The 14,607-nt window shown below is 39.5% G+C and overlaps 1 protein-coding gene across 3 annotated transcripts; it reads left to right on the top strand.

Annotated features, from left to right (window-relative positions):
• The first annotated feature begins 1,401 nt into the window (after positions 1-1,401).
• LOC115221746 (39S ribosomal protein L46, mitochondrial) lies at positions 1,402-14,373 on the top strand. Of its 3 annotated transcripts, none has more exons than XM_036511013.1 (6): positions 1,402-1,825; positions 4,218-4,443; positions 5,987-6,114; positions 7,392-7,531; positions 10,646-10,870; positions 11,075-11,233. In XM_036511013.1, exons 1-6 carry the CDS (start codon positions 1,762-1,764, stop codon positions 11,216-11,218), a joined length of 927 nt encoding a protein of 308 aa, XP_036366906.1. In that variant the 5' UTR covers positions 1,402-1,761; the 3' UTR covers positions 11,219-11,233. The 3 variants fall into 3 exon arrangements, with proteins under 3 accessions (XP_036366906.1, XP_036366905.1, XP_029647822.1); XM_036511012.1 differs by having other exon boundaries at positions 1,411-1,825; positions 7,389-7,531; XM_029791962.2 differs by lacking the exon at positions 11,075-11,233 and adding an exon at positions 14,150-14,373 and having other exon boundaries at positions 1,424-1,825; positions 7,389-7,531; positions 10,646-10,768.
• The last annotated feature ends 234 nt before the right edge of the window (positions 14,374-14,607 follow it).

Raw genomic sequence — 14,607 nt, 5'->3', positions numbered from 1 at the left:
GCTTGAAATTTTGAAAAAAAAAAAAGAAATTGAGATGTGTGTCAATATGTATATGTGTATGCTCACATACATACTGAAAAACATCACAATTTTTTTTCGAAATTTCAAGTTTTATTTTGTAGATATATGACATGTGTCAGTAGTATGTATACGTAAAAGACCACCAACTTTTTTTTTCTTTTAACCACAAATTCCGATACAATCAGAATTTACACCATCTGAAGCGTATTTGTAGAAACTTTCATTAAGAAATCATTAAGAAATATCATCAATTTTTCTGGAAATTATGAGGAAACGAAGTCGGGAATGGGACAAATGTGTAGGTTATACCCTAAAAAAATTCCAAACTTCTCGCAATTAGCCTACACAATTCCTGACATGCTTATGTCCCTGTTCCCTTTCTTTTTATGACTCTTTTACCGTTCACTTTTCTGTCTTGTGTTTTATCCTGTGTACAATGGATGCACTTTTAGCTTCCGTTGCTGTTTTTCATTACTTGACTTACCACGAACCATCTCGACACTAAATCTTGCAGAAATAAGCTATAACGTTGGTCTTTAAATAAAGGGAGACAACTTCGAACAACTTGCTGGACTTATTTGAAACATCAATCGTATGAGAGTAAGGAATAAAAATGTATAAAGTAAATAAAAAGCAAAAAAGAAACTTTATCCTAAAGATTAATTGTGTTCAAAAAAACACGAAAGACACTCCAGAATTTTAATGCAGTAAATCTCTATGTATAATATACAGATTCCCATCAAAACCAAGATTAAAATTAAGACTACATGTAAGGGTGACATTTGGCCATAACTATATATATATATATATATATATATATATATATATTCGTATACATTCGATGCTTTTTTCCAAAGAATCTAATGCCCTTAGCTTAGTTTTTCCTTGGGGTTGGCCAGATTGGAGCAATCTCAAGATTAATCAGCCGAAATTGCGAGGATGATCCGGTTCTTGACTGAGAATAAAAGGCCTCGAATGACCCGTCCTTGTTTTTTTGTATCGTCTATCTGGATGTTTTGTTGTCCCTTTTTGTATCATCTAGTTGTCCGGATGTTTTGCGTTCTTGTCCCATTTTGTATTTTATATATATATATATATATATATATATTATATATATATATATATATATAGCGGCGTACGTACACTTTGTTCTCTTATATGTAAGTACACATTTCACTATCATCATTGTTCGACCGTGGTCGAGACAATGGAATTTACCATGCTACGCCAGACTTCACAGTCCATCATAGCATTACGGAGGTCCTGTTGCTGGATGCCTGTATCCCTGGGGACACACACACGCACGCACACACACACACACACACACACACACACACACACACACACACACACACACACATTACGATGAGCTTCTGTACCATTTCATGCGCCAATTTTCTCTCGCAGGCAACAGTCAAACTGAGGCGACAGCGTAAAACACTACCCCATGTTGCCGCGTAATGATATCGAACCAGGAAACACATGGTTACGATGCAACGAGTTTTAACCAGATAGTCACACTGACGCTTATTGTTGTGACATTTATGACTTTCCAAAGTCACAATTCCTATGGATCCTGGTCGACTCCTTTCTTAACGACTATACCCGGCCCTTTCATAAAAGACAGCATATATTCACTGGACACCGGTTGATCTGTTTCATCACTCAAAGACACTTCTTGGTCCACATGTATTGCTTTGTCTATCTTCTTTGACACTGTTTACCCTTTTATATGTTGTGATGTCGGCCAGATATCTTCTCAGAGCCATTACCCACCCAGTTAAAGGGAACTTGATAAAATGTGGTAAGTTAATAAATAAATATTCATTTAGAATTCTTGGGATGACGATCGGAGAGGATCGCATGCTTCTGATTGTTGTTTAGCCACAAGTTAGCCCTGATCCCTTAGACCTGCGATAGGAAGACGTTTCTACTATGAGCATCCTGTCTTCTGTTCAGACATAGTGTACCTAGGACTACATTATCCAATGTATCTTTCCCTTCTTTTAAGACGTTGGCGTGTCAATGAAAGAGAGTTAGCTGTTCTTTGTGACTAGTCGGACCCCTTGTAGTGATTGGTAATATTTAACCCCTTAACCCCGGTCGGCCCTAATCTAGCAAAGCTGGACTCATAAACGTTCCAGCCATGACCATTAAGCCTTCTATTCGGATGTAGTGTACATAGGATTATAATATCCAGTTTGTATTCTGTGATTTGAGGGAGACCCGGCAACTATTTCTAGCAGATCGAGTGGCTCCGTTTTGAGGATTCCTCCGTTTATAGAATTACTGCAGGAAAATATTTCTCAAACAGGATTGTGAAACTGTTTCGATTCCCTGTTGAACCCCGTTCACTTCCATTGACCTGCCGATGTCCTTGAGAGCGACATAGACACCATACGATGCCGTTCCATTCTTTTAAATATCTGGACTTAAACCGAAGCAAGGAATTGTTTCACAAATAATTCATGTTTGACTTTAATGTCGGTACATATGACTTGGCTCATTAGAAACATCTCTGCTCCTACGGTTGATCATAATACTTCTGCTCACTATTTGTCTGGTCCCTATTTTATCAAATACTGGAACTTATTCAAAGTAAGGCCTTCAGGTAGATAAACGATATATCTAGATACGAACTCATTGCTGTGTGAATTGAGGCTAAAAGAGTCAATTCGTGTGAAATGAAGTGATATACTGACGACTTGGACACTTGTGATGTGCATATATATATATTAACATCGTTGAACGTCCACTTTTTCATACTTGCATGTGTCAGACGGAATTTGCTGAGGCAAATTTTCTGCAGCCAGACACCCTTCCTACTGCCAACTCTGACCTGTTTCCAAGTAAGATTATATTCCCCTGAATACATACATACATACATCATCATCGTTTAACGTTCACCTTCCATGTTGACATGGGTGGGACACACACACACACACACTCTCTCTCTCTCTCTCTCTCTCTCTCTCTCTCTCTCTCTCTCTCTCTCACACACACACACATGAAATGAAGTTGAAAATGTAATGATAATATATTAGAATTAATAAGAATTTAAAATATAGGAATACACTTCACTGGTTCCAACCCATATGAGCATGAAATTTGGGCTTTAAAATGATGCAAATGAATGATTTAGAGAATAAATTATACATACATCCTCATGGTGGGTGGTCTCTCATGACCCTTCCCATGATGCAACTCAGCTGATTCTTTGAGAGAGAAGAATTGGTCACTAGTATTTGACTGGTGCTTTATTTAGTTATGGTTGGTCCACGTTACTCTGTAAGGGGCATAGGGCCAGTTACCTGGTTTCCCTGGTGTTTATATACTCCTTATATACTCCTCCCTGAGTGGGTCTCGGCTGAATGAACTGGAGCAACATGAAATGAAGATGCTTTGCTCAAGAACACTCTGCATCACCCAATCCAGGAATTGAAACCACAATCTTATGATCATGACTCCAACACACTTACCCCGAAGCCGTGAACCTCCACAATATTTTATTTAGTGACTACAAAATGATGTAAGGGAAAGGTGACCTCTGTGAAATTTCAACCTAGAATGCAGAGAACTGAAACAAAAACTGTGAAGTATTCTACCCAATCCTCTAATAACTCTGGTGACAAACTGGCAGAATTGTTAGAGCATTTGACAAAAAGCTTTGTGATGTTTCTTCTGACTCTTTACATTCTGAGTTCAATTCCCACTGGAGTCAGTTTTGCCTTTCATTTCTCCAGGACTAAAGAAATAATGTACTAGTCTCAATGGTATTGATAAAACCTGAAGGCGCCAAGCTGGCAGAATCATTAGCACGCTGGGCGAGTTGCTTAGCGGTATTTCGTCTGTCTTTACATTCTGAGTTCAAATTCCACCGAGGTTGACTTTGCCTTTCATCCTTTCAGGGTCGATTAAATAAGTACCAGTTACACACTGGGGTCAATATAATCGACCTAATCCGTTTGTATGTCCTTGTTTGTCCTCTGTGTTTAGCCCCTTGTGGGTAGTAAAGAAATAGGTATTGATAAACCCTTTAAAACTGCTGACCTTGTGCCTAAATCAGAAAGTCTTAATGATTATAAATTACTTTACATTGAAAATCTTAGCAGTTCATTCATTCTCTCATTCTCTTATTCCTTCATTCTTAATGTTTGTCTTCAAATTTCTAATTTTTAAACCGCATTCTCTTACAGGCCATGTCTCCAGTCCTATGCAACAACTTTATCACATACAGAGACGTTCTATAGCAGACAGTGCTTCTAAGCCTTGGATGTTGTTCAGTGCAATTTGTTTGGAACGCCTACCAACACTATCGACCACTTCATCAGAATTTGAACAGAATTATGGCAAAATGTTAAAGACAGAAGAGGTTGAAAAAAGTTCTTTATCTGATCATGAACTAAGATTTAAGGAAGATGAGTACGTTGTTTTTTAATGTTTTTTCAATGATTTAAAAAAATTTTCCTAACCTTATTTGATAAGATTTGCTTATGAATAACATGTGACTAAATATTCTTCACCTGCACCAGGTTTGGTGATGCAATCTCTTATTATTTATCTTAAAATATGTCACCAATCTCTGGTTAGTCACTGCTCTATTACAACATTAGTGTTAGTGATTGAATCTAGTGCCATATTTTCTGGCATACAGATCAAATTTTTCTGGCCAAAATTCACAGATTAAAAAGGTAGGTTGACACCAAGACAATTTTGGAGGACCAGCAATTCCATGTGGAATGCAGCAAAATTTGGAAAGATAGTAGTGCTGTTTGAGTGTTTACACTACATGTTTATACTATATATTGTGTGACTTGTATACTGGAATATGTGGTATAGTAATCATGTTGTGTGATTGGAACTGAGAATATAAAGAGACAGGATTAAATTTGGTGGGGTGCCTTACCATTTCTAACCCTACAAATATAGACACACCTTGCTTCGTGCTCTTGCTTGATGGGGATGGAGTCCTCCCAGGTTAGTAGTCCCAGAGACTTGCATATGTAGAAATATAGACACACTACACATGTTTAGAAGGGTACATTACCATTCCCGACTCTACAGATACTCACATACAGCGCATATTTATCAATGTACACAGACAGAACATATCATTATCATTATCCTTAACCCTTTTGATACCAACCCACCTGAGCCTGCCCTAGGTTCTATGACATAAATTTACTGTTTAAAAGTGGTCTAAATTATAATCTTCCATGAAAATTTTATGCTAATTTGTTCCAGGTCTCATCTTGATATTGAAAAAGTTATTTTACTAAATTCTTCATTATCTTAAAAATTAATTGAAACAAAGGTAGCGAATCATCATCATCATCATCATCATTGTTTAACGTCCGTTTTCCATGCTAGCATGGGTTGGACGGTTCGACTAGGGTCTGGGAAGCCAGGAGGCTGCACCAGGCTCCAGTCTGATCTGGCAGTGTTTCTACAGCTGGATGTCCTTCCTAACTCCAACCACTCCGTGAGTGTAGTGGGTGTTTTTTACGTGCCACTGGCACAGGGGCCAGAGGAGGCTGGCAAACAGCCACGGTCGGTTGGTGCTTTTACGTGTCACCGACACGGACGCCAGTCAGGGGGCACTAGCATCTGCCATGTTTGGACGGTGCTTTTTACGTGTCACCGGCACGAGTATCTTAACTACAATTTCCATTTGATTTTTTTTTTTTTGTGGACAGAAATATGGTAACAAAAGGGTTGAGGCAGCAAACTGGTGGAATCATTAGACAAAATGCCTTGTGGCATTTTTTCTAGCTCTTTACGTTTTGAGTTCAAATTCTGCTATGGTGATCTTTGCTTTTCGTCCTAGCACAGCGATCAATGTAATCAACTACCTTCAACCAAAAAATAAAAAGTTACCGGCCTTGTGCCAAAATTTGAAACAATTATTATTAAGTAATATCATAATATATCTAACTGTAGATTTCATTTGTGATGTTATTTTCAGAAAAATTCTGAAGACACAGAAAGAAGGTGTGAAAGAAGAAGAGGAAACTGCTCGGAAAACCACGGCAGAATTTGAAGACTTATGGGAAGCAGAATTCAACAGTTTCCAGTTCCCATCCCAACTGACTGGTATGACAACTTGAAATTAATTCTTAGTAAATGTTTTTGTTGAAGTTGCTTGTTGAAATTAGTTTCATTTAACACACAAGATTTTGGTCTTTGTGCATATCTTCAGCCAGGGTTATGAATGTTAGGTAATTACCAAAAGATTCAGAAGAAATAAGGTCCCACCAAAGGATCTTGGAAGTAATGTTACTCGACAGGATGCATAGCTGAAGGATCAGTGTAGGCTCAAAATGGTATGTTTTCAAAACCTGTGCTGCCATCTATTGGTGAACAATCACCTACGGTATGTTTGTATCGAATGTGGTATTTATTGATGCTGGAGATAATAAAGTCAGACATTCCAAACATTGAGGCAGTATTCCACTAGTTACTATAATGTCTCTTCTTTTGCTAGAAATAACCGCCAAATTTCCTTCAAAAGGCATCTAAATAACAAAGTGACGCATTGCATAACGTAGATTTCTGTCCGAGAAAAAAGGCAGGGTGGGCATGGTTGGGATGCCTTTCGTATAGATCTGCTCAATCAGGGCTAAACAACAACAAACAAACAAGAAATATTTTCCTACATAAGTACGACACCTTAAACATTTAATTGTATTACAGTGGTGTTCATTCTTTTTTCAAGTGGAATGAAATGCTTCTGAACGGAAATCAAAAGCTCGGACTTGCCGACATTTCATAGAGCAAAGGGACGCAACTGTGTATTAAGCTAAATTACTTGTCTCTTTGATTCTGTTCTTCCCGTTTTTCTTGACAACGAATTCAGCTGATGTTAAATTATTCTATTTTTATCGAGCAACTGAAGTAACTTTTATCTGTTACTTGCTTCAGTCATTGGACTGTAGCCATACTGGGGCACGTCTTTCAAGGTTTTTAGTCAAATCAACCCCAGCACTTATTTATTTTTTTTAGGCCTGGTACTTATTTTGTCAGCCTCTATTGCTGAACTACTAAGTTATTAATATGCATACATAATATACATATGCATAAACATATGTGTACATATATATATTTATTTATACATACATTGTGGCGTTAGGAAGGGCATCCAGCTGTAGAAACACTGCCAGATCAGACTGGGCCTGGTGCAGCCTCCTGGCTTCCCAGACCCCGATCAAACCGTCCAACTCATGCTAGCATGGAAAGCGGACTTTAAACGATGATGATGATTTATATATTGAATGATTTCATTTTCTAAGAATCCTATGCTATTTACTGCCTGTTTAAGACTGCACAGCTTCAAAAGATACATTGGGGATCTTATAATTTCTTTTCAGAAGCAGACAAAAAAGGAGACACAAGATCTCTACAAAGAAAATGTGATGCTAAGTTAATATTGCTTGCAAAACAGAAGTTAGGTTCCAAAGAATTTTGGATATTGCCTCAAGGTGTGCACCAACAAGGTGAATCAATGAGAGAGGTATGTTTTTGTTGTTAATTAATTAATTTTTTTGTTTTGGTTACTAATTATGTGGAAATATTTTATTTACTGAAGTCTTTTATGAAGAAACAACTTGAGCATTTTAAAGTCATGTCTGTTTGTCTTAACATTTAAAATTTATTTGAAATTCAAGTAGAAGCCAATTTTTTTGTGAGTCATTTTGGAAATCATCAAAGTTCTATGGAATGGATTGAACGTTCTTAGATAGATATCTATCCATCCATCTTCTATGCCCACTATTATTGGGAGGGGCGTTGGAGTAAAGCCTTAAGTACCTTCTCTATAGGGTTGTATCAGAAGCAACTGTCATGACACTTTCCAGCAGGATTCCCAAATGTGGCCATCTGAGATTAAGGATTTTATCTAACCATTTCATTCTTGGTCTACCCTTAGGTAGCCCAATATTAGATGTGTTTTATATTTGATCTAAGATATACATTAGATGTGAATTTAAGACCAGGGACTTCGATCACCTCTATCTACGCTTCATCCTTCGTGTCCGATGGCATCACTTTGTCTCCAACAATTTGGTGCGACACCAGTGCAGAATCACCTCCCTCCGACAAGTCATCCTAACGAGACGTCTGCGTTGGCTGGGTCATGCCCTCCGTCGTCAACCAGGAGAATTCATCTACGAAGCAATTGCCCCTGCTCTCCTTCAGGGTTCGCGAAAGCGATGTGGTGGACAACAAAAAACCTGGCTGATGACAGTCAAGGCTGATCTGAAACCTAGGCTCCTATATCTACGGTGTTCGCCACTGGAATGAGGAGTGGTTGGAGATCACGCGGTCGTTAGCTTCAAATCGCCAGGCCTGGTCGTCGTTTGTGAGAGATGCAGTATTGAGGATGAATGAAGCCAGCTCAGCCCACCCCGGGTGAATGCTGTCTCAAGTCAAGTCAAGTCAAGACGAGGGACCGTGGGGTTAATTTGTAGGACTACTAAATGTAGCATTTTATATAATGTCCATGATATGCAGTAGCTGTTGGCAGTGGTGGTGGTGGGGGGTTCAGTCATGGGATGCTGACAGCTTTTCCTTCCTTGTGGTTTAAAGAGGAGAGCGAAGGGACAGTGTACCAGATATTCTCATGCCAGTGTACCAGATATTCTGATGCCACCCAGTATTACTGGTATGGTTGGTATGCAGTTAAGGAAGGAAATTGGTTTCTGCGTATTGGTGCTGAGAGAGGAAGGAGTGGAGAAATGGTTAGTATGGCAGCCTAGATTAAGAAGAGGAAGGATAGACAGATAAGCTGGATGTGTCTGGGTTGGTGTTCCAAGCAAAGTTATGCAATACAAATATTATTTGTCTGCTTGCTGGACATTAATTACCACAAAAATAAAGTTAACGTTGTATAATTAGCAGTCATTAATCACAGACTAATAGTATTAATTACTACAATGATTAATTTAATGTTGTCTCATTAACATAATCATAGCCTTCTTACAATATCCTCATTTGTAAATGACAATTTAGTCATCAACAAGAAACAAAATGTAAAATAAAAACAGGAGGCAATGTGGCCATGCTGGTGCTGCATAACCAGCACCCATGCTGGTGGCATGTAAGAAGCACCTTTCGAGCATTGGGCCTCATGGAGGCAATGACAGATGTCTGAGACCTTCGGCAATATGTTATGTTTGAGAAGACCCATCGGATCATTTCACTTTGACTGGCAGATTTTTAAAATAATTTCTTTGTAACTAAACACTTTTAAACTTCGTATACTGGTAGAATGTGTTACATAAAACATCTTTTTCTCTTGACACTGCCAGAAAATGTTGTTGACAAAGAACAGCAGAAATTGTATTCACCTCAATAGACGTCATTGATTGGTTGAAATTGCTGAAATGCAAGAAATAGCTTACAAACTACAGAATTTTCTCAAGAAAGCCAAGAGAAAAAGATGTTTTATGTAACACGTTCTACCAGTATACGAAGTTTAAAAGTGTTTAGTTACAAAGAAATTATTTTAAAAATTTGCCGGTCAAAGTGAAAAGATCCGACCCATCAAGCCAGGTGAAATTGTAGTTGTGGCAGATGCTGGTGTCATGCAACTGTCCCCCGTGCACGTAAAGACACCCTGTGCATTCTTGTAGTGGTTGGCATTAGGAAGGGCATCCAGCCATAGAAACCATGCCAAATCAGATTGGAGTCTTGTACAGATCCTCAGCTTACCAACCCTGCTCAAACCATCCAACCCATGCCAGCATGGACAACGGGTATTAAATGATGATGTAAACTGAGCCAATAAAGGAACTCCTGGCCCAGGAAGGGACAATCTTTTGCAGGAAGTGGGCTGCATGAGACATGGCTCATCATTAAGTGAGCCACACTTCTGAAGAAATTCAGTGTGTGCCATTCAGAAAGTCCCACGGGCCACAGGTACCCCATGACTGATTTAGTCTGTGGACCTGCTTGCTAGACATAACAGCCAAATCTCCCTCAACTCACACCCTACTATCTTAAAACAAGAAAGACAGTTATTTCTAACATACTTAACCACCATAGACAGAGGCCCCTTCATTGGCCACACAAAAAATAGAAGTAATAATAATGGTGACCCTTTCTACTATAGGCACAAGGCCTAACGTTTTGTGGGAAGGAAGCTAAAGCTAGTCAATTACATTGACTCCAGTATATGACCGGTACTTATTTTGTTGCCTCCAAAAGGATAAAAGGCAAAGTCAACCTCAGTGGAATTTGAACTCAGAACATGAAGATTGGTGAAATATTACTAAGCAATTTGTCCAACATGCTAACAATTCTGCCACTCGCTGGCAGAGTCGTTAGCACTCCTGATAAAATGCTTAGCATGACTTCATCAGTCTTCTCATTCTGAGTTCAAATTCCACCAAGGTTGACTTTGCCATTTATCCTTTCAGGGTCGATAAATCAAGTACCAGTGAAACACTGGGGTCGATGTAAATCGGCTAACCCCACTCCTTCCAAAATTTCAGGCCTTGTGCCTATAATAGAAAGGATTATTATTATTATTATTATTATTGGTAGTAGTAGTAGTAGCAGCAGCAGCAAATAAATTATGACAAAAAAGGGGAACAAAATATTATTGTTGGTTTTCTTTGTTGTTTAGACTGCAGAGCGGGTCCTGAGAGAGTTGTGTGGAGAAGAGATCAATGGGATTTTCTTAGGCAATGCACCCTGTGGCTTTTATAAATACAAATACCCACCGAATCACGAAAACGTTGGCGCCAAGGTAAATCATATCATTTCACTTCTCTGCTACACTTACTATCTCTCCAGAACAGAATTTTTCAAAACAGTGTTTAATATATTCACTTTTCAAATTACACTTGTTGGGCATGGCTGTGTGGTTAGGGAGCTTGCTTCCTAGCTACATGGTTTCGGGTTCAGTCCCACTGCGTGGCACTTTGGGTAGGTGTCTTCCACTATAGCCCCGAGCCGACCGGAGCTTTGTGATTGAATTCGGTAGGTGGAAGTTACTGCCATGTGTGTATGTGTGCGTATAGCTGCTCAGTGCCTCTCCGAAAAAGAGAGAGGAATTTCTTGGTGGTGTTGTGTCCCGCTGTGGAGACACTGTCAGCTGACGTCCTGTACTGTAGCCACAGGTTCACCAGGACCTTGTGGTGAAACTGGTAGATGGAAACGGATGAAGCTTGTTGTGTGTGTGTGTGTTACTTGGTGACCTCACCAGTGCTAGTGCCACGTAAAAAAAATATCCAGTCCACACTGTAAAGTGCTTGGCATTCGGAAGGGCATCCAGCTGTTAAAACCATGCCAAAGAAGACCTCGCTGGTGCTGGTACCATATAAAAAGCACTGTGCCAAAACAGTGGAGATTGGTGTAGTCCTTTGACTTATCAGCTCCTGTCAAACTGTACAACCTATCCCAGCATGGAAGACGGACATTAAATGATGATGATGATGACGTAAAACACACCATCTGAATGTGGCTGATCCCAGCGCCGCCTTGACTGGCGTCTGTGCCGGTGGCATGTAAAAAGCACCGCCCGATCGTGAACATTGCCAGTCTCCTCTGGCCCCTGAGCCAGTGCCACATAAAAAGCACCACCCAATTGTGGACATTGCCAGTCTCCCCTGGTCCCTGTGCCAGTGACACATAAAAAGCACCCACTACACTCACGGCAAGGTTGGCATTAGAAAGGGCATCCAGCTGTAGAAACACTGCCAGATCAGACTGGAGCCTGGTATAGCTTCCTGGCTTCCCAGACCCCAGTCGAACCGTCCAACCCATGCTAGCATGGAAAACGGATGTTAAACAACGATGATGATGATATATACATCAGTTGATTCCCCAGCAGTGATTATCACAGGACATTATACAAATGTAGAATAATCTGTAATACATAATAACTGAAAGACTCCAAATTCCTTGTATGGAGAGTTTCTCATTTCCAATCAACAACTGCTTTTCTTTTGAAATATTCATTGTTTGAATATCATTTTGAAATATGAAATGAAAGTTTGAAGAAAGTGCTTATCTTTATGTTCTTTTGTTTATAAACTTTCATGAGCAAATATATCCAAAAGCAGTTCTATCAAGTTCATGCTATTGACCCGCTTTTTGGTTCTTTTAATACTATAAACGTCTAAAACTTCAAATGAGGGAAAACACTCCAATAACTTTACTAATGAAATTGTGTTGCTGTAATTGTGACGTTGATGTAACCTTTTAAATCATCATCATCATTTAACGTCTATTTTCCATGCTAGTATGGGTTGAACGGTTCGACCGGGGTCTGGTAAACCATGGAGGCTGCACCAGGCTCTAATCTGATCTGGCAAAGTTTCTACAGCTGGATGCCCTTCCTAACGCCAACCACTCCGTGAGTGTAGTGGGTGTTTTTTTACATGCCACTGGCACAGGAGCCAGTGCAGGCTGGCAAACGGCCACGATTGGTTGGTGCTTTTACGGGTCACCGACACGGATGCCAGTCAGGCGGCGCTAGTATCTGCAACGTGTTACTACATTGTTCTAATACTTTTAACTAATGTCTTTATAAACAATGATTGTATATACATATATATGTATCACAGTATTGCCCAGACTATCAGATGTTGTCATACACTGCTGATCACAATGCGTTTCCTTGCATTGTAGCTTTCAAATGATTCTACCCCACTGGTTGTGTGGACAGCCCAGCCCTGTATTTGTCTATGTTGTTCAAATACATGCCACTGGCTGCTTTGAGTTATCTTTCCTTGGTCATTGTTGTTCCAAATTATGCAAATTACAAAGGCCATAAATATGTTCTTGAGATTACTTCCCCTTCTCATGTGATGCTGATCTTAATTACCATTTGGTAATTACGATACATCGTTTAGAGGCAGAGATGATATTAATAAACCAAGAAATCATGTTGTAAGATATTTGGTTTGCCTGTATTCGTCTATGTATGTAGGTATGGCTATTCCTATCCTTATATAGCCTTTTTGTTTTTTTATTTCACTATAAAATTAAAATATAAAGTGCAGGCATGGCTCTGTGGTAAGAAGCTTGCTTCCCAACTCCACGTCTCTGGGTTCAGTCCCACTGCATGGCATCTTGGGCAAGTGTCTTCTACAATAGCTTCGGGCCAACCAAAGCCTTGTAAGTGGATTTGGTAAATCGGAAAGAAACCCCGTCATATATGTGTGAGTGTCCCCCCTCCCCCACTGCTTGACAACTGGTGTTGGTTTATTTACATCCCTGTACTCTTTACTCTTTTACTTGTTTCAGTCATTTGACTGCGGCCATGCTGGAGCACCGCCTTTAATTGAGCAACTCGACCCCGGGACTTATTCTTTTGTAAGCCCAGTACTTATTCTATTGGTCTCTTTTTCCGAACCGCTAAGTTACGGGGACATAAACACACCAGCATCGGTTTTCAAGCAATGCTAGGGGGACAAACACACACACGCATATATATATATACATATATACGACAGGCTTCTTTCAGTTTCTGTCTACCAAATCCATTCACAAGGCTTTGGTCGGCCCGAGCCTATGGCAGAAGACCCTTGCCCAAGGTGCCATGCAGTGGGACTTGAACCCGGAACCATGTGGTTGGTAAACAAGCTACTTACCACACAGCCACTCAACGTAACATTTCAGCAAAAGAGACCAATGGAATAAGTACTAGGCTTAAAAAAATAAGTTCTAAGGTTGATTTGTTTGACTGAAACACATCGAGGCAGTGCTCCAGCATGGCCACAGTCAAATGACTGAAACAAGTAAAAGAATAAGCAAAAGTATGATCTGCTATTTACAAAGAAGAAAATAAAAGTTCTGAGGAACGGAATGAAGCAATTTCAGCCCTTGTGCCTATAGTTATCATCATCGTTTAACGTCCGTTCTCCATGCTAGCATGGGTTGGACAGTTCGACTGGTGCTTTTTACGTGTCACCGACACGGAAGCCAGTCGAGGCAGCGCTGGCATCGGCCACGATTCGGATAGTGCTTTTTACGTATCTCCAGTCCAGGGGTTCTGGCATCTGCCGGGTGCCAGTCATAGGATTGGTTCAATTTCGATTCCGGACAGAATTATTTCATATTGACAAGAGAAATATTTAACGAGATGATGTAAATGAGTTTTATTCTCTGCTCTCTCTTTCAGGTCTTTTTTTTCAGAGCTCACCACCGAACTGGAAACGTATCAAGTAAATCCGAAGATTTGATAGATTTTTCTTGGTTAACCAAACAAGAAATAGCAGACAAAACACCCTCAGAATATTTCAAAGCCATTGATCAATTTATTGTAGATTTATGAAAACAAATTATTTATATGATAAGGCTTTGCTCTCGTTTATAAAATAAAATATACTTTGAATAGCTTCGTTACACAGTGTTTTGTACTTTTATTCTCTTTATTTTAACCCTTTCGTTACCAACCCGGCTGAAATCAGCTCTGGTTCTGTGTACAAATGTCTTGTTTTCATAAGTTTTGAATTAAAATCTTCCACCAAACCTTAGTCACAATTTATGTTCCTAACACTAGCTGAATGATAACTAAGTTGTTTTACTAAATTCTTTGTTATATTTAAAGTAATTGAAAGAAACACAGAGCATATCAAA

Source organism: Octopus sinensis, linkage group LG18 (genome assembly GCF_006345805.1).
Source record: "Octopus sinensis linkage group LG18, ASM634580v1, whole genome shotgun sequence".
NCBI lineage: Eukaryota > Metazoa > Mollusca > Cephalopoda > Octopoda > Octopodidae > Octopus > Octopus sinensis.
The sequence above is the reverse complement of the archived record's forward strand: the minus strand, read 5'-3'. Positions and strand labels throughout refer to the sequence as shown.